The sequence below is a fragment of the Pestalotiopsis fici genome, assembly GCF_000516985.1.
Source record: "Pestalotiopsis fici W106-1 unplaced genomic scaffold PFICI_Scf_6, whole genome shotgun sequence".
Classification (NCBI taxonomy): Eukaryota; Fungi; Ascomycota; class Sordariomycetes; order Amphisphaeriales; family Sporocadaceae; genus Pestalotiopsis; species Pestalotiopsis fici.
The window spans coordinates 3,388,436-3,406,801 of record NW_006917096.1 but is presented as its reverse complement, the minus strand read 5'-3'; the positions used below and the strand labels follow the sequence as shown (position 1 = coordinate 3,406,801).

The 18,366-nt window shown below is 48.5% G+C and overlaps 5 protein-coding genes across 5 annotated transcripts; 1 reads left to right on the top strand and 4 right to left on the bottom strand.

The window, feature by feature from the left end:
* Positions 1-2,527: 2,527 nt before the first annotated feature.
* Positions 2,528-3,047, top strand: PFICI_09496 (uncharacterized protein; the record flags this gene model as incomplete). Its single annotated transcript, XM_007838077.1, has 2 exons — positions 2,528-2,780; positions 2,881-3,047. The coding sequence occupies 2 exons, from the start codon at positions 2,528-2,530 to the stop codon at positions 3,045-3,047; spliced, it is 420 nt and encodes a 139-aa protein (XP_007836268.1).
* A 584-nt stretch (positions 3,048-3,631) lies between these two features.
* Positions 3,632-4,901, bottom strand: PFICI_09495 (uncharacterized protein; the record flags this gene model as incomplete). Its single annotated transcript, XM_007838076.1, has 3 exons — positions 3,632-4,129; positions 4,194-4,429; positions 4,481-4,901. 3 exons carry the CDS (start codon positions 4,899-4,901, stop codon positions 3,632-3,634), a joined length of 1,155 nt encoding a protein of 384 aa, XP_007836267.1.
* Positions 4,902-8,598: 3,697 nt separating this feature from the next.
* On the bottom strand, positions 8,599-12,980 carry PFICI_09494 (uncharacterized protein; the record flags this gene model as incomplete). The annotated part of the gene is made up of 5 exons (XM_007838075.1): positions 8,599-9,512; positions 9,582-10,477; positions 10,559-10,655; positions 11,380-12,652; positions 12,714-12,980. 5 exons carry the CDS (start codon positions 12,978-12,980, stop codon positions 8,599-8,601), a joined length of 3,447 nt encoding a protein of 1,148 aa, XP_007836266.1.
* An 880-nt stretch (positions 12,981-13,860) lies between these two features.
* On the bottom strand, positions 13,861-15,269 carry PFICI_09493 (uncharacterized protein; the record flags this gene model as incomplete). The annotated part of the gene is made up of 3 exons (XM_007838074.1): positions 13,861-14,199; positions 14,253-14,475; positions 14,524-15,269. 3 exons carry the CDS (start codon positions 15,267-15,269, stop codon positions 13,861-13,863), a joined length of 1,308 nt encoding a protein of 435 aa, XP_007836265.1.
* A 408-nt stretch (positions 15,270-15,677) lies between these two features.
* Positions 15,678-16,343, bottom strand: PFICI_09492 (uncharacterized protein; the record flags this gene model as incomplete). Its single annotated transcript, XM_007838073.1, has 2 exons — positions 15,678-16,067; positions 16,122-16,343. 2 exons carry the CDS (start codon positions 16,341-16,343, stop codon positions 15,678-15,680), a joined length of 612 nt encoding a protein of 203 aa, XP_007836264.1.
* Between the last annotated feature and the right edge of the window lie 2,023 nt (positions 16,344-18,366).

Here is an 18,366-nt window from a genome sequence, read left to right as displayed (position 1 = left end):
ATTAGGGCCACGGCTTAGACAATTTGAGTTGGTCAGGATTTTGCCGTTTGGCGTACTCGTGATTGTTACTATGCGAATCTCCACCATCCCGTGTCGCCGAGACCGACTTGATTGTAATAGTGCTAGTTCGTGCCGTGTCCTGACACTATGTTAGTGATCATATACAAGGTATGGCACTATAATTGGAAAAAGATTTGTAATGGACCCACTGTTGAAGTAATCGTCAATGTATTAGTAGTCTTGATATTCTTCGGTACTGTGGTAGTCAATGTAAGCTTAATTGTCCGCGTCTGGCCAACGGTGCTACCAAAACTAGACATGCAGAACCTGGAGGCAGGGCGATAACCAGACAACACAGAGACTGTGCTAGCAACGGAGCCAGTTGCGCATACCCCTTGGGATGTCGATTTGCCCAAGACCGACAGCGAGCTCAAGACAAGTGGAAGCAATAGGTGGATCAACATGATGGCATATATGTGAGAAAGGCTAGAGGTTAGTTTCTATAAGGAGGGGGGTCAAGAGAACTCAGAATATTAAACAGAGTGCGGTATTTGTACCTCAGCACATGAGCTGAAACTGATGTTCTTTTCACTCTTTTCTTCTTTTTCTTCTCCAAGTATATCCTCGAGCCAGCCCCCCCCCCCCCCCCCCCCCCTACCAAGTGGCGTGAACTGTAAATACCAGGCAAGAACCACCAAGGGTGGAGGACCACCAAAGTCTACATTTGAATTTCCCGGATTTTCGAAATGCTCTCCAATGTAAGTGTTGCTGTCTACATATAAGGTGGTCACTAGACGCGTTGCAGAGATAATTCGCCCGTGGACGATACCTGGCTTCTAAGAGGAGCCAATACGAGTCGCTCTCGCAATCTCTCGCAGCTGACCGCCGTTGAGACGGCAAGTAAAGGTCGTATAAGGTTCGAATAAAGACCGACACGGGAACTCCTCTGGGAAACTCCGGGCTGGTGGCCCGCATATTCAAGGATTGATTTTAAAACATGATGCGGAACAGGATCTGACTTATTCGAATCAGAATGATGATTGTGAGAATGCCAAGAGCAATGTCTGAATGCTCCTTTGAAGACTTGTCAAACGTGTATCGGTCAGGGCGGACGTAGCGAGCCGGTAAAGCAAAATGGGTGGGGGCATGCCAAGCTGCATGCAGGTCGGGAGAAGAAGCTTACGTTGGATCTCAAGCAGCGTATTCTTTCCGTTTGTAGTGGCAAAGATAATTGTTCATCATGAACCATCCAAATATCTACCAACACCGTGATTATGCAAAACAATACCTCCGACTTCTCTTCACGACAAGACTCGGTGTTCGGCATCTTGGAGCCAATCTTCTCGCAAGGCGATCATATTCTGGCAGGATTGACTAGGCCTAGAGCAAGTTCACAAGTGGGCAATCATAGCTCCTTTGGGGATTCGAAGCGAGTTCTTGCGTAGAATTGTTGACCCAGAAGTAGCTGCCATCTCCAGTACTGTCATTTCATTTTGTGTTGTTCTGACTTCGCACGGATGTTGACCTTGTTAGTTGTGCGCAATATCATTCTCAGTGCCGGTAGGAGCAGGTTATGTGCAGCAGATCATGATACGCATAATAATGCAACTGCCCTTGGCCCTGCGAATTCATAGGCGGCACTACTCTATTTGCCAAGTAACAGTATAGTCACACACAGTGGGTCGATGCAGGTATGTGTGGTACGGATACTACTCTGTACAACTCGCACATGATTCCCGACATCCGGAATGCGTCGGCTCAGGAACATAAACCGAGCCGGTCAGTTGCGAGTTCCTAGTGAATCGGGCTCTAAGATTTCCGGTGAAAAACTCCCACTTTGGGTGGCCTTGATGATATACTAATTCGTGTTAGCTTGAATAATAACGAGAGAACAGGAATGTTATGTGACAATTCATTTTCTAAATTGGGCTTTTCTTTCAACTCACAATATTGCCAATGATAAAAGTCATCGTAAATGGTCATTTCATTATAACAGCATTTGATTGGCGTTTCTCGGAAAATGTACCCTGGGGCACAGATCATGTTTTTGCTCAACGGTCGTGTACACGTTTACTGTGACTTCTCTCATGCTCGTCAGAACATCACTTACTTTTACGTACATGAAAACTATTCAACATGGAAAAAAAATCAGAATGACTCATCATGATGGATAGTAGGTATAGTCTGGGGAGCTGGTGCGGCTTAATGTTCATCGTTTCGCCGTCCAGTAAGATCACGTCGACTTCATTTCATCTTACGAGCATGAACGAACGAGGCAACCACATTTGCCGATCTGTCTTGGTCGCATAGTCCGCTGATGTTTGACAGAAATCACGAACACACTATAACATACTGCATTAAATTCCATCTTTGAGTGTATGGACGAACCAGCGTCTTTTCATTCAGTATAAAGGCCACTGGATCTCCTCTACTCAAGGGAATCGTAAACATTGTGAGAAGCACATCTACTGTCCAAACACTCTCAACACATATTTCTGTGAGATTCTCAAAGCCTCGAATCGACACGATGAAGTTCAACCGCGAATTCATTCTTGCCCTGTTTGGTGCGACAACAATTGTCTCTGCCTCCGCCAACCCTGAATCTGCCAGGGTTGCCGAATGTGGAAGTTCTGAGAATGTAATGTCGATTCCCGAAGGCGCCAACGCCTCCGAGTATCGTTCCTGTCTGAATCACCCAGCTGGAAAGGCAGGGCCCACCGCGATGGATTCCCTCGAGAAGCGGGACTGCTGGTTCGGCGGTGACCATGGTTGCAAAAATGGTAAGATAATGTCAAGTTCTTACAGTTCACTATCCGCCCTTATCTCATTCTTTACACCTTTACTTTTCGGAATTGTAGACCGAACCACATGTCATGCCAGGGTACTGCTGGAAACGATGGGGTGATGATCTGACCAACGGCTACTGGTGCTGGACTGCTTTGAACGGCGGTAATGGGAACTGGATCCAGTGTTCGACAGACAGCCAATGCACTACTATCGTGGCTTGTGGCCTGGGTGACTGCAAGGACTGCGGATGCAACTGTTAAATGGATTGCCTCGATGAGCCAGAAAGATCCAAGTCAATCGGTCTTTCACGGACATGGGTAGTATCTATGGCGGCTCTACCACTCTGGATTTTACGTACAGCTTTTTAACGCTTCTCTTTTGTAGCCTTTCAGGATAACATCACACTCTTTCATCAATAAAAACATCTATTTTGTACTTGGGACATTCTGAATTAATTCTATAAACTTTTGACACATGGTTTGGATTAAAGTCTACATGAAAGAGTGCAGTGTTTGCCACATTCGACTCTTATAATAAGAATGTGTGACAAGCGAATATCTAAGCTAAATATATTGGCTTATTATCCCGTGATGCAATCTGTATTTTTTCTTTTGATTTTGTTCTTTTCTTTCTCATCCCAATCATAAACAGTGCGACACATTAAACGACCACGGACTTCCACTAAATTCTTGCTTGACTTCCCCATCGCCCTCTTCTGAGCTCTCGGGCTCAACAGGCTCACGTCGTCTATTTGTCACAATATGCTTGTCGCATACTCAAGACACTCCTCTGAAATACCCAGGGTAATTGGTAACTGCTCTGATTCGCGGACATGATCGACTCTTTATTCGTGAGAGTCCTGTCCGGGGTTGACGCTCTCGTACTGGAAGAACTTGATGACCTTGTAAAAGCCAGTGGCAACAAGGGTACCAATGATGGGGCCAACCCAGTAAATCCAGTGCTCGGATTGGAACTTGCCAGCAATTACACAAGGCCCCAAGCTGCGAGCTGGGTTGAGACTGCCGCCCGTGTAGTAGACACCACCCAGCTCGGCAATAAAGAGGGCTAGACCGATGCCCACAGGGGCGACAAAGGTGGCTCGGTGCTTCTCGGCTGCCAACATGAAGATGGTAAAGACCAGTTCAAAGGTCAAGATCGCCTCAATGAAACATCCTTGCGCCAGATTGACGCCTGGTGCCAAAGTCGTGCTGACATTGAGCTCGGTCGGGAACATGCAAGCGGCTAGTCCAGCTGCGGCGATGCCTCCGGCGCACTGGGCAGCAAAGACAAAGACACCGCGTAGAGGTGAGATGGCGCGGATGAGAACAAGGGCAAGCGTAACCTGTATTCAATTGGTCAGTCTTTGCCAAAGCTCATCAATTCCTTTGTTGCTCGGGTGGACTTACAGCAGGGTTGAACAGTCCTCCGGAGATGCGGTAAAAGACCCAGGCATTGACCATGAGAGAGAACCCAAAGCAAAGTGCAATGTATGTCTGGACTCCAATGTCGAAGCCAGTGGAACCGGTCGTGGTGGAGTTGTCAGCACCGCTGCCAGCTGGAATATTGGCAACTCCAGTGCCGACAAAGGCAAAGAAGAGAAACATGGTGGTTCCTACAAACTCTCCAAGAGCAGCAACGGCATCTTGTCATCATTAGTCATTGGACTCTGTCAGTGTTTATATACTGTGCTTACCATCCTTGAAACTCGTGTCCATGATGTATGCAAATGGAAGAAGCATGACCTGACGCTTGTCCTCCTTGGACAAATCCTTAAAGTTCAGGCCCTCATCCATTCCCGCATTTCGAATCTGCTGCGTAAAAGTGCGGTTGAACATGGAGGGACGGCGGGCATTGCCCGTACCAGCTCCTGACTTGTCATTGATGGCTTCCTGAGAAGATCGGTGTTGTCCGTTGGTATCGATCGAACCGAGGCCTCGCTCGAGGTCACCTCCGTAGTCGTGGACTGAAGTATCATCTTCATTCTGGTGCTTGTGGCCAATTACTGTCGGAGTGTCTGCATACCGAACAGAGCTTTGTCGGCTGTTGGGGGGCTTGGTGTGGGGAGCATCCGCTCGGAGACCTCCATGGGAGTTGTCGCTGAAAGGGAAGGACATCTTGATGATGCTGATGGCGATAATGGAAAGAGATGAAAGAGATTCAGGTGACTTTGGGTGATCGAATGTGCATTGTTGTTGGACTCGATAGAACAAAGCGCGCTTTGTCTGTTCTCTTTATAGATCTCAAGAGTCTTTGTCTCTGGACCCTCGACTAGTGTATCGACTCTCATTACAGGGTCCTTCGAGGGAGGATAATTTGCCTCACGATGATCCTCGCTATCACGAAAACTCCAATGGGGGTTGATGCCCAAGCATGTCACACTACAGGTCGACGAAGTTGTGTGAGGTTTCACATCATGACAAAGTCTCAGAGTGTAGAATAGAGCTGTAGACAAGGTAGTATCAGCTCTTGACAGCCTATCATAACCGGTCACTCGGGTCGTCTCTTCAGGCAGTGATTGACATGCCTATACTGGTTGTGATCTACATTGGCCCCAGATTAACAATGCAAGAATCAACTCCCTTGTCGAATAGGGGGTTGAGCTGTCATCTATACCGGGGACGGCCTTGCAAGTTCAAAGAGCTGATGCTAGCAACATTGTTTGAAGGAGTGTGGCAAGCATGGTGGCTTGCAATTATGGCTATCAGAAACTCGAAGAATCATTGGTGGCGGTCATCGATTTGATACTTCCATGATCACCAAGGCAAAAATACTATACGATTTTACATGTATGTTGACGTGATGAGAAGCCCTCGGGAATGGTTTATTCCCGGTCGCCATCCGGATTGCCTTACCCAGTAATCCCTAGAAGCGATCGACGATATACTAGATTAATTTCCGGGACGAGCGGCATAGTTGATTGAATACCCTATTCGGCCAAATTCTAGATGCAAATGGCCAATCCATCTATAGTGACCTCTGTCGTAAATCCAAGCCATTCGCTAAACACTACAGGACAGACTGACACAGCATCACTTTGCATAAGAGAGACCTGTAATCCATCGACGTCATCTGCTCATGAGAGCCATCATTATTTGGATAAACTGACTCGCAGACCCTTTCAATCTGTCTTGTTATCTCGATAGTCAACCTCGAGGCTCTAGGATTCCAGCCAAGCACTGTCCGCCCCCAAAATTTCAAATTTGCATAATGATGAGAATAGCACGGATATAATAGCAAATCCCTACAGAACAGATAAAGAAAGATCAGAAGCCGGGAGATTATGTCGACCGGGTTCCCTAGAATAAGCAAACCCACCCCCGCAATCGTTGAAGCAAAGACAAGGTCATGGAGGACCGCCCGCAGTGGCGGTTGCACCAATGACGGCACTCGATTCTGCAGTCACACCCTGATATATTATGAGCATAGGATCTGGCGAATCCCTGCAAGACAAGCGAGGCTTGCGTTGGGCGGAGATCCCACGCATATCCAACAAGCGCGACCAATCGCCTGTTTTGGCTATATTATCTCGTGTGTAAATGAAAATCCCCTCTGAACCTGCGGCCCATGAGCAGCTCCACTGCGGCGCGTCCCGAGGGAGCGGCTGGTTCTGGGGTCGAGTCCAAACCAAACAAGGGACGTCCCTGATTTCCGGGTCAGCCATGGCTCGGGGATGCTGCAGATCCCTTTATTGCCGATCCTTTGTTTCAATCCCCCCATAATCCCTTGTGCTTGCATGCTGGCAAGACCACCAAAATGAGATTGTCGCAGGCGGTGCGTGCACAAATTGTCCATCACCGTTGATATCGCCATCGCCAATCCTCGGGATGACGTCTGCATCGCACGATTCTGCCAGCCACATACGCCGTGAACAACGTTGGAGTTCAAGCCGATGGCAAGTGTATAAAAGCTTAGCGCGCGACGTACGTAGATTCCAACCTCTATACACGATCTCGCCAATCGAATACGGCTGCTTCTGCGTGGCGCTCTCGCTTGGTGTTGGAGTTGCGAGGGCCAAATCCATGCCCACCACAATATACGATGTACACTTATCAAGGCGGGCGATAGCTGCCATGGCGCATCCCTGTAGCCAGCAGATATCTGAACAGTGAGTGTGCGAAAGCAAGTGGACTGTGAATCTGGCCGGTCATGCCGATTCATGCCTTCCTGTTGTTTACTACATCTGATCGTTTCGCAGAGTAGCCGAATTTCCGTCAGGCAGCAATCCACACCCCATGACTCCAACAGAGTAATTGCTTTCTTCCTTGCAAAGACGAACGTGTCTTTGCCTTCTGGGGCAGTAGGTATGCATCCCAAACGATGACCCACTTTCAAGTCCCCAGAGTATTTTCTTATTCTTTATACCGACCCAAGGCGATGATGAAGAGATCTACGCGTTTCAGAACCTATACGGGCGCCGAATTGCGAGCTCACTTCACGTAATGCTATCACGACTCCAACTGTGGCTGTGACTTTTTCAGCTTTCTAGGATATCAGAGGCGATGTCTACCAACGCTTAGAGCCCATCTGCTTTCTCACAGCCTTATCAAAGAAATACAGTCATGGGTTGTTGAGCTGGTATAGCAAGGTCGACAGCAAGGAAGAATTCATGTTTTCCATTCACCAAACCACTTGCATTTGTAACCATGACCGAATAAACAATACTTCCAATAAGTTGGCAAAGCCTGCCATGCGTACCATTTCCAACAATCTTGATTGTTTCTCCCGCTTTAGACGAAGCACAATGGAGATACCTAGAGTGAATCACAACACACAAGTTACATATGCAAATGTGGCGCAAAAGCACGTATGCCAAGAGTTGCACATGTCCCATGTGGCCTTACGAAAGCTTGGAGGTTTTCTTTCCCAAAACTAGACCCTGGGACGATTGGGCACTGTTTTTGGCCAGTGGGCTGGCCGGGCGGCACATCAGGTCTCGTTTATGATTTGTTTTGCATCTAATCTTTTGCTTTGTGGTGCTTCATTATCAGCGACCGTAGGGTCCTGCCGGGGGGAAGGGGGGGGGGGTTGGATCAATGAACAGGACCAAGTCATAACATTACTTCATTACTTATACAGCAATTGAAATAGTACAATTGCCAGCACGCCAATCCACCGAAGCAGACATGTACTCATTCCCTCTCTTTCTAAAGTCCACGTCCAGCGACATGAACAAAAATATTCGAAACATTCATTCGCCTTTCTGTTCCAATGGTAGGGGTTCGAGTAGGCGTAGAGACTCACACTCTCCAGTGTGGCATTCTGCTTCGAAGTCTAGAACTTTGCATACCTGGACGTAATGGAAATTCTGGATAATAGCAACGACCTCATCTAGCTATGTATGGTAGCAAGTTGGACACGTTCGCACACTGCCTAACCCTAGATAGCTTCGCCACAGTACTCAATAACCCTAGACGACGACTACACCTCAAGGCTGCCTGAGATATGATTCTTTGTGGAAATCGTACTATATATGAGACAGCCCATTTTTTGAATTCATATCAATCCCTTTGAGCAGACTCACGACTAGAGTTTATGCTGTTATATCAGATACCGGTGCATTCACGCTTCTCGAGGCAGGTAGCATACATGGTCGGTCTTACTTCAGCCGTTGCTGGTCATGCCAAGAAACCATGTTAAATGATATTATTTGGACGTGCTCCAATATTGCCCAAGGACTCCCCCAACCAGTCTCGGGAAGGGCCAAAACGATGCTAGCCCCAGGTCTCTGCTATGCACTGTTCCTTCTGCAATACCGAGCTATGTTTGACTAGTTTTTGCCTGACAGTACTTGTACTGGTACTATGTGTCTCTTCATGTATCGCAGGTCATGGTGTCTTCTTCCCAACCCCATGCTTCCACCAGATGGGCTTGACTCGCTTTCGTGTCCCACATGGACAATGCCTGCGCATCACTCAGGAAGCGAATCAACTCCTCTTGATCGGCACGGTCCTCGAACCTATCGCCAGCCAATGCAATGCCCACAGCTGCCCAGACCGAGAGTGGTACGCATGCGGGGTTTCCCCTCGCAATGCCTACAAGCGTTCGAGTGTGTTTTCGCATTTCTTCGTTCTCCGTCCTGAGAAACATCTTCCGGGTTGGTCCCGTTCGGGGCATATGAGGATTGTAGGCAAGTAGGAGAATTCTGATGAGGTAGTAATTTTGTAGCCCTGTTGCTACAGCATCATTCAGTAGCCAAATCGTTGAGTATAAACGTTTGGTGGGGTTTCTGGATCCTTCGCTATTTAGAAAGCTCTCCAGAGTGCTATTCTGTCCAGTTTCAGGAACCTCTCCCACGTAAATGGGGTTGAAAGTCGCGGGCTTGGAGTTGAACCAGCGCTCTGCGTAAGCTGTAAGCTCGTTAAATCGGATCACGGACTGACTACTGCTAGTGGTATTCTCTCCGTAGCAAAAGTCGAGAACGTCGATAGCAAATGGCATAATACGATTGGCCCAAGTGCAATCGTCTCTCGGGCTGTCGAGAGATCGGTTGAACCTGAGCGAAGAAAAGGCCGGAAGTACTGGTCGCTGTGACACCAATGCAATGAACAGCTCTTGACGTAGTGCGATCAAAAAGGCGGCGCCGCGTAGACCATTGAACTCGAAGGAGTTGAACAGATTGCTTGGGTCAGGTAGAATCGGGTCTTGAATTGCGTCTGACCGCGACGCATCGATGAATAAGTGAGTTCCTACCAGATGTGTTTCGCCATAATGGCCATACAGAGGTACTGTTGAAATGTTAGTCAATAATATGACTAACCTAGGTTATTCCGGGTTTCCAATTTCCGCGAACCTACCTTCAAGTTCCTCAAACGATCTAAGTAGCACTACAGCAGCAAACAGGTCCTCGTTGACAAGCGCGGCTGGTTGATCAAGCATGGGGACTAGACTATTCAGACATCTTTGGTAGTACTTGGCGGCGATAAAGTCGTCGACGTCGCCAGCAAATTTTGCGCTCAGAGCGAACAAAGCATTCACTAGGGGCTTGCAGGACATGGCCCTGACAGGCAGGACAGTTGCGAAATGACGACTCGCATCACACATGTCGAAACGACGAGCGCCATGTTCGATCCATAGGTTGAATAACTTGGCTTCCATGGGATCTCGGAGTGGAAATACGGGGAGATCAAATGCCGGATCGGAAGAGTTCATAGTATGAAATGCTGGATGATCCGTACTGCCAGGTACCGGCATGGCCGTTCCACTGTTGCCCAATGGGCTTGCGCATAATCGTTCTTGGTCAGATGTCGCTTGGACCACATCGCCTGAGAAGGGTTTCCATGATTGACGACCAAAATTAGTGTTCTCGATCTCGAAAGAAACATGCGTCTGTCTCGTGCCGTCCGCGACCTGATCAAACGGCGGGGTAGCAACTATGGACCGGCTTGTCCCATTGTGAGGCAATAACTCTGATTCTCCAATAAAGACACTGGAGGGGTCGACTTGAACATCATTGTTCTTATGAGCCTGTAATATACTCTCCGATTGAGAGAGGTGATGTGAAATGTCCTGCTCGAGAGCTGGAGATATGGCCGTTTCGTCCTCGTCATAGTGTGAGTCAGGACTGTTCTCATAGATGGCCGGGATATGCTGGCTTTCGTCGACGAATTGCAATGGGCCACTTGTCCTACACCAAGGTTGGTTGTCCCGGAAGCCAGATCGAGAAGATTTGTAGTTGTTCTCATTGATGTGCCTGGGCCATAGAGTTAGAGCCGACTGCGTTCACGGGGCGCGTATCACGTCATTCATGGGCAAGGACTCGAATAAAATCTACCTTGATTGATGCCAGTGCTTGAATCTAATCTTGTTGGGCCGGACGCATTCAATGTCCTTCTTGACGCATCGGCCGCATCTGGGTTTGGCTTCGTCGCCTACAAGGTACGCAGTGGGTTAGCTCGCCTCTCAAGCACCGGGTAATTGTGAGCTGGCCTTGGGAGAACTCACATTTTAGATGCCTGCATCGCCAGCCAACAAAGTGGTCAATGCAACTATCAACCGACGAGATGTTTGCTGTGTTATCTAGTCATTCGGCGCGACATACCTTTTCCGGCAATGCTTGGTGGGATAACTTGTGTTAGATTTTGCTGATCTCTTGGTGACCCGACTGGTGCTGGAGCTTACCTGACACCCGTCCCCAGAGCGCAGGGGATTTGTAGTTGTGTTTCCAGGCGTCATAAGCCCGTTATGTGTGAATGTAATATATTATTTCAAGCCGCATCTCAAAGTGAAAGTGAGAAGAGCCGCGGACGAGAAGTCTCAGAGACTTTGCCCAAGTCCCTGTGCGAGCGATACCGTCTAGGCGCTGTATTTAGACTGCATCATGGCGGGGTTAAATCGGCGAACTTGGTGCCATACGACACTTAGGGGATTCAAGCCCCGCTAGCGAACACCTGAGCGACATGGCGGGTGTCCAATGTTGGTGTGCATCTTTTCAAGACAGCTGATGTCGGACTTTTCTCTCCCTTTCTTTTTAGCGATTCACATGTATCTAAATTGACTATTAAAAATGCTTCGAAATCAATTTCTCTCTCAGAAAAAACGTATAGATATCAAGTAGCTAGTCTAGCAAATTGTTACTCAAACCTCCCAACTCACGTCTCCAAACCTTTAATGGTAGTTCTTTCATGTGAGTAGTGGTGCCTTCGTACTGCGTAGGCTCCCAATCTTGACTTGGGAGAGCCATGTCATAACGGTGCATCACCGAAGCAAGCAAGACTGTCTGTTCCAGATATGTAATGTTCCTCCCAATACATCCCCTGGCTCCAGCGCTAAACGCCACGAATCCAGCCTGGAGCTCACGGCCCTTTTCGCCGAGCCATCGCTCGGGAATAAAACTATCGGGGTCTTCAAATACCTCTGGGTCGCGATGTGCCACCTCTGCCGAGATGCTCACCCCCGTGTCCCCCGCGATGTACTCCGACGCCACCATCATGCCCTCGGCCGGGGTGCGCCGGGGGAGGTTGAACGACACGGGCGGCATCATCCGTAGCGTCTCGTCAATCACGGCCCGGAGGTAGGGAAGATGCTTGACCTTGTCATATGGTGCAACCACCTCGTGAGGATCCAAGACGGCATCAATCTCTTCGCGCAGCTTTTTCAAGGCCAGCGGGTGCCTCAGCAGTAGATAGACAGCATTCGACATGGCAATCGCTGTCGTATCGCTCCCGGCATTCATCATGATGGAGATCTCGGCGACAATCTCGCCCCAGGGCAGATTATGCGCCTGGCCATTCTTGTCCTCCATGATGACCTGGAAGAAGTCGTCCAGCTTTTCGCCTGCCTGGTATCTGGCCAGACGCTTCTTGGCGCGGTGGTAGAGGATGCCGTCCCAGTCCTTGTTGAGCTTCCACATGCGGGCAAAGTCCTTTGAGACAAGCCCTGTCAGCACCTTGTTGAAGTTGAACCAGTCGTAAGCCCACACGATGCGCGATTGTGCCGTTGTCATGTTGTGCAGGGACTTTCGGTAGCTGGCGCGGAATAGAGTGCCGTCCATGTGCTCAGCTACACATTCATCTGACCCTTGGTCGAGAAACCCAAGCCTCTCGGACAACCCAATGTCGACGATTGCATCTTCGGTAAAGAAGTTGGCATAGTTGAAATAGTCGAATGTGAGATCCTCAGGTGCAGGTGAGGTGGCCTCTAAAGGTGAGGTACAAGCCGCATCGCATGCCTTGATAAAGCGTTCTACCTTGTCGGCTACCTTGTGTTCCCAGGTCTCGAGATTCTTGATCGCATAGGCGGCGGCTAGGTTCTTTCGTTTGCGGGCGTGGTCGTGTTCATCAATCACGTCGACAAGGTGAAAGTGAGTACCGGACAATGTAGAGTAAAAGTAATCTTTCGTGCAGGGCGTGCCATGGCCGTAAATGTCCTAGGCAACATGTTTGAGTACAGCGATTTTTTTTTTGTCATAATTGAAAACATTGACTGACCTTGATTGCTTGTACACTCTTGAAGGACAATGAATTAGGTCCAATCCGAATCACTGGATGCTCCTTGTGTAATTCGGCGAGTCTCTTGGAGCGTCTGCCCTTGAAGGCTTCATACATGAAACCAATGTTTGTGACACCTGCAAGCCAGTTGACAGAGGGATACTTCCGTAGTCCCTTTCTATCTCGGAAATATTGGTAAAGTGGAAGGAAGACAAGGTAGTGCACAAGACATGCAAGCGTAACAAGAGGTACAATGGTGGCATACATTTTGAAATCTTATACTTGCGGTTGTGGTAGTCAACCTGATACAGTGGCAGTAGTCCGAGGAGCCTTTCTCATCTACGAGAACAGCGAGCCTTGAAATAAGCATACGAGCGTCGTCTCGTCATTTCAATGTATCTGCTGTCATGTCTCTTGACGTCAAGAGAATGCAGTATACTCTCGTGACTATACTACAATATGCCTAGGCCTGATTTGGCAAGTCGACACTGCCTGTCCAGATTGATGTTTGAAGGTGGTTTTAGTCGCTATGGGCACATGTTGCTGTGGCACTGTCACACCACCTCGGATACGGTACCTATCCCTTTAGAGAGTGGCCATGTCCTTTGAAGTATACGTGGGTAGACAACGTTGCCAATAGTCGTGCATACCTAATCGAGGCTCTGTTGAAGAGCTTGGTGCCAGACTCTAGTATGCGCTGGTCGTGGCGACTCTTTTGCCCAAAGCCCGAACAGCGGCACGCTTGACTTCTCTGGTCTAGATAGGCAGAAACTGCCGGGCGCTATCACCACTAGCTAGTCGGTGGGTAGCAGAAACCCGAAACTGCAGGTCGTCCCGCACTTCCGCTTTGTCTTTGCCAGCACTTTACTACCCCACCACTCGTGCTTCATTGCCCAATCTTGGTGCTTTATAGTCTCGACTCCCTTGTAGTAAGTAACAGTATAGCATGCGAATACTTATTTCTATATTCGCGATATCATTCCCAGGTCACTTGACACCGCGAAGTAGGTGATAGCCAAGGATAGGATTTGAACGAGATTCTGGACAATGCGCTGTTCATTCGAAGCTCTAAACTACATGTAGGTAGTATGGTGGATGATCGCTAAGGGCTTCCCCAAAAGCTGGCGCAAGAAAACGGCATATTACTTCACGACCGCCCATCCATGTTATCTTTGTGTGACTTTAAGCACCTCAGAAAATCTCGTTGGTTTAGCAGATACCAAAGGAAGAAGACGAGAATTGTCGCAGGTATTGTAAAGGCCCAATAAACCCAATGATTACTCTGAATCACGTCGTCGCTCTGCCAATCAAGGGAAGGGATGGCGAACAGCGCCGCCAAGAACGTAGCTGGCAGGAAAGCCATTGTCATGATTGCTATCGTCTTCATGTCTGAGCTGTCTCTCTTGGCAGCTTTGGCGATTTCATGGCTTGCCTCGGCCTGCTGGACGCTGGTCTCTGCATCCCTGTGAGTCAGAAGTGCAAAAAGCTTTCGTCTTGTCAGCTCCGGGTCTGGAAATTTTGGTCGCGAGATGAGCTTACCACGGCCGATAGTCTCTCCGCCCGGACAATTACGTAGTCCATGTACTCATCATACGCGCGAATTCTGCTAGTCATGAGCGGTACGGCCTGGGCCAAGGTTGTGCTGCTATCAAAAGAACGCTGCCGCCATGAAATGTCTGAGTGACCAAATTGAACCATGTGTGAATCCTTTTGGGTTTGTTTGACTTGCTCAAGCATCAAGCCAACAGCACGGAGTGCACGTCTATCTCCCGATGAATTGATGAGTATCTCACCGGTCTTTTGGAGCTACGTAGTGAACTGGTCAATGTTGCCGGGGATGCGTCTGGGCGTTTGACCATAACCGTAGCCAATAGCTACTTCAATCTCGCGCATTTGCCGCCAGTCTTCTTGATATACATCCAGGCCTGCGCCAATCGCCAGACTGAGAACATATCCTAAATAGATTGGTGAGGAAATGAATGCCTTGTGCTGCACAATGATCGGGAGAAGACCGGAAAGTCTACTCGTCTCGCCGGGTTTGCGGTACAGACGGTCAATGAAGAGTGCCAAAGTACTGCACGTTTTGTAATCGTAAGCCCACACAACAGCAAAGACTCCCCAGCCAAAGAAGTGTGTCTCCCTCATGGACTCTTCATTATTTCCAGTAAAGAAGTGGTATCCATCGTAATGGTGCAGGAGCAACCACACGGCGCTGTAGTCTATGCCAACCCGTGATTCAAGGAGACCCTCGAATACGTCGCGCCGCATGGCCAAGCCGCCTTGGGCACTGTTCTTTATTCCTATGATGACAAGGCGTGTTTGGGTGCTCTCCGGGCGCTCACTTATATCGTCCCTTGGCGTCCCGCAGTTCACAAATTCCACCAAACCATCTGTTCCGATGGTGGTCTCGTGAACAGTCACTTCGGGCCCCGCATTATCTCCTGTATGTATTTGCGTAATCGCAATCACTTGATGTTCATGTTGCTGTCCAGCTGCAAGAGAGAAATAACCTCGATCGTTGAGCTGCTCTTTGCACATATTCTTGAAGATATCCATGTCGTTTTCAGAGTCAGATTGAGCCAACTATTGAATACCTTAGTTGATAATTGTGCGCATGCCGCGGGAGGGGAGTGATAGCAAATCCGACAGCTCAGAAGCGACGAAAAGCTGACGTTTCATAAGATTGACAGAGCCAACGGCAGCCCGCAGTGTTACAAAGCCTTGTCGGAAGAGGATCCCAGCCACCTACATTTCGAGCTCCATGCTCCACTATGAAACGACATATACGTACCTATTACTTCGCAGATACATACAGATACTCAACGAATTGATCCATCAATTCACCCACCTACCATGACCTTGTCCATCCTCAACAAGTGTCTTTCCAAAAATGATCTGCAAGTTGCGATATTGAATTTTTGTCGCGGCCGGGCCTCAACCATAAAAGATTGCTCACTTGAGTGACTATGAAAATTGAGTATCCAGGAATGGGTGATCCGCAAGGCCTTCCCAGAAAGAAGCCTCTGAACTCCAGAAGTCTGGGTCCAGCTCGGGAATGTAGAGCAACTCATCGTCTTGCGACTGCAGAATTTGTGGTGAATGAGGTACCTCCTGACTTTCTTCACCGCTGTGGATAAAGTCCAAGAATCGATGGATTGTATGGGCCGCCTTCAAAAGCAAAGCATAGTTGGGATCTCCAGGTTTGACTACCGTTCCTCTGGTAAGCTCCGAGCCAAATACAACCAAATCTTGGAAAGCTTGAAAATTCAATGTTCGCAATTTGTCGCTGGCTGCTGGTTTTCTTAGAGTCGCCAGAATAATGATTCCTGCAGCAGGCAAACCATAATAGGCAACCTATTTTCGATCAGTTAACGTGCATATTGGCTGAAAAACTTGAGAACACTATACCTTCCAGGAAACAGTAGTCCCAGAGTTAGCAAGCTCATCCCGTATCAGAATTGTTTCTACCACGAGCTGGAGCATTTGACAGGCAACATCGACCAAGGCGTCATTGGGTTCGTTGAGACGGGGAATCGGCACTCGACTGAGGAGGAACAGAACGTGTAAATGGTTGAGTCGTGCACTGATGAGAAAGTCGCGATGGATAGGATCATCAACATTGTCTCGCATATTGGCAAGCCGAAATTGAGGCGGAAGTGCCTCCCAGTGTGCATTCGCCTTAGCTCGAAGGGCACTGCAGAACGGAGTCAGCCTGCTTTATGCATTTTGCCAAGTGGTACATCCATGCTCACGTACTCGACTTGTTGCGTGCAATCGCCGCGGTTACAGTCGAATAAGAGCTCCATGATATCTTCCTTGATATATGCACACAGAGCCGACCAGCGTGTTTCAGCGCCGTATGTGACTTTTGCTACATGATCCCATGTGTATGGTGGAGATATTTTTGAACCAATTATTTCAATTGAAGCATTGGACGAGGAGCTCTCAGGCGTCTGGAAATGACAGAAGCGTTTACTCATTCGCAAGGGCCGACCAAGAAAGAGAGATACATTCTTGTCCGCAGAATAAATCCGCGCAAACGCCGTTTTCCGCAGCTCGGTGAGAAATCCGGGTGTGTCTTGTCGGCAGTCGAGGTTTTCATGGTATCCAAGAATGGTAGTGGATGAGATGACATCGCCTAATTTCCGCCAGTATTGCTGGCCTGTACTGGGATTAGTGTCCGATCATCTAGTCTTGATGCAAAGGCTATTACTTAGATCGCCGTTCATGTGTGAATGAACAATACAAGTCTCGTATTGTAGAACAAGCTGTAGGTCGTTGAGGCAATCCAGAGTAAGACAAATTTCGAGTGAAAATGCTATCACTTGTTCCAGAAGCATTCGAAAATGTCGTTTCCGTGGCTCCGCTGTATATAATTGGGGAAAGAATGGAATATCCATTGTGGCACGAAGGACTGCAATCAGAAAGATGCCCAATGTTTCCCAACGGCTGTTTTCATTGATCATTTGTGCTGTGTAGGTTGACAGACTTGTCGTCTCTGAGAATAGAAGAGTTTGCCTAGTGTTTTGAAGCAATTTGCGAGCAAAAGTCAAGTGCCAGTGTTCGATTTCAAGATTTAACAAAGATGACCAAGCTGAGTGAGCACATATGTCCACCAGTGGCTCAGCTAGAGCGAGATTGGTCCCTGTAGCCCGCCAGAAAGCGAGAAGATCCTGCATAGCAAGTGGTGTGAATGCTTCAAATAGTTCTTTGAGCATGTCGGCCCCTCTGCTGAGCAAAGTATGCGAGTCATCAGGGGCGGTCAGGTCCGTCGCGAATGTTGAATACTGGTCGCATGGTGACGGCTGGGGATCACTGTGGCCGCTTGTGAATATTCGACTATATATGGCTTCATGACTTGTGTGGCCCAAGTGTCCGGGATCTGGGTAAGAAGTCCGCGTACGACTAGGAGATAATTCGTGGGGAGGCTGACGAGGCTGTCGACTAAAGAAAATTCCATGATTAATTAGCCTAGTAAAATCGTTCGAGGTAGAATGCAATACCCTGATAGCTGAGATTTTCTTCTCGAGACCAATGCCGACCGCTGAACCCTTCTGAAAGGGTCGCTGCGATACACGCACCGCTGGTCACGACCTTGATCTTTACACCGTGTGCAAATGGGCTGCTTGTGGTCGCAAGCGAGTTTGGATCTCCTGCACGGATCACAAGCAGCTTGTCTCGAGGTCATCTCGAGTATGGATACAGTGATGTAGCAAGAGGAAGTATAATGCTGCAGCGAAAGGAATACACAATCTCGGAGTGAGAAGCGGGCCTTGGAGAGAGAGTCGGAGAGAGAGAGTCGGAGTACGCAGCGGTGCCCCGCCGGGGTACTGGCCTAACCTACAGGACTAACAATGGGGCACTCTAGGCTGCTACGGTGAAATGGCGCAATTGCCCAAGACATCACAAATGATTCACCACCTGAACAATCTTGGAGAGAAAGTGCAACCCAAGAAATGCCGTCATTTGGACAGACGTAAGCTTTTCGCAAAGATTTTGAATAGTAGCATGCGAGTCACAAGAACGTCATTTCTTTGACCTTTTGAAATTTAGAGTATTCCGATTATGGACATTTCTCCCAAGGCGCAACTTTAAAGAATTCCGTTAATACTACTTCGTTTCTTCAATATATCCGAGGCATGCTTATTCAAGG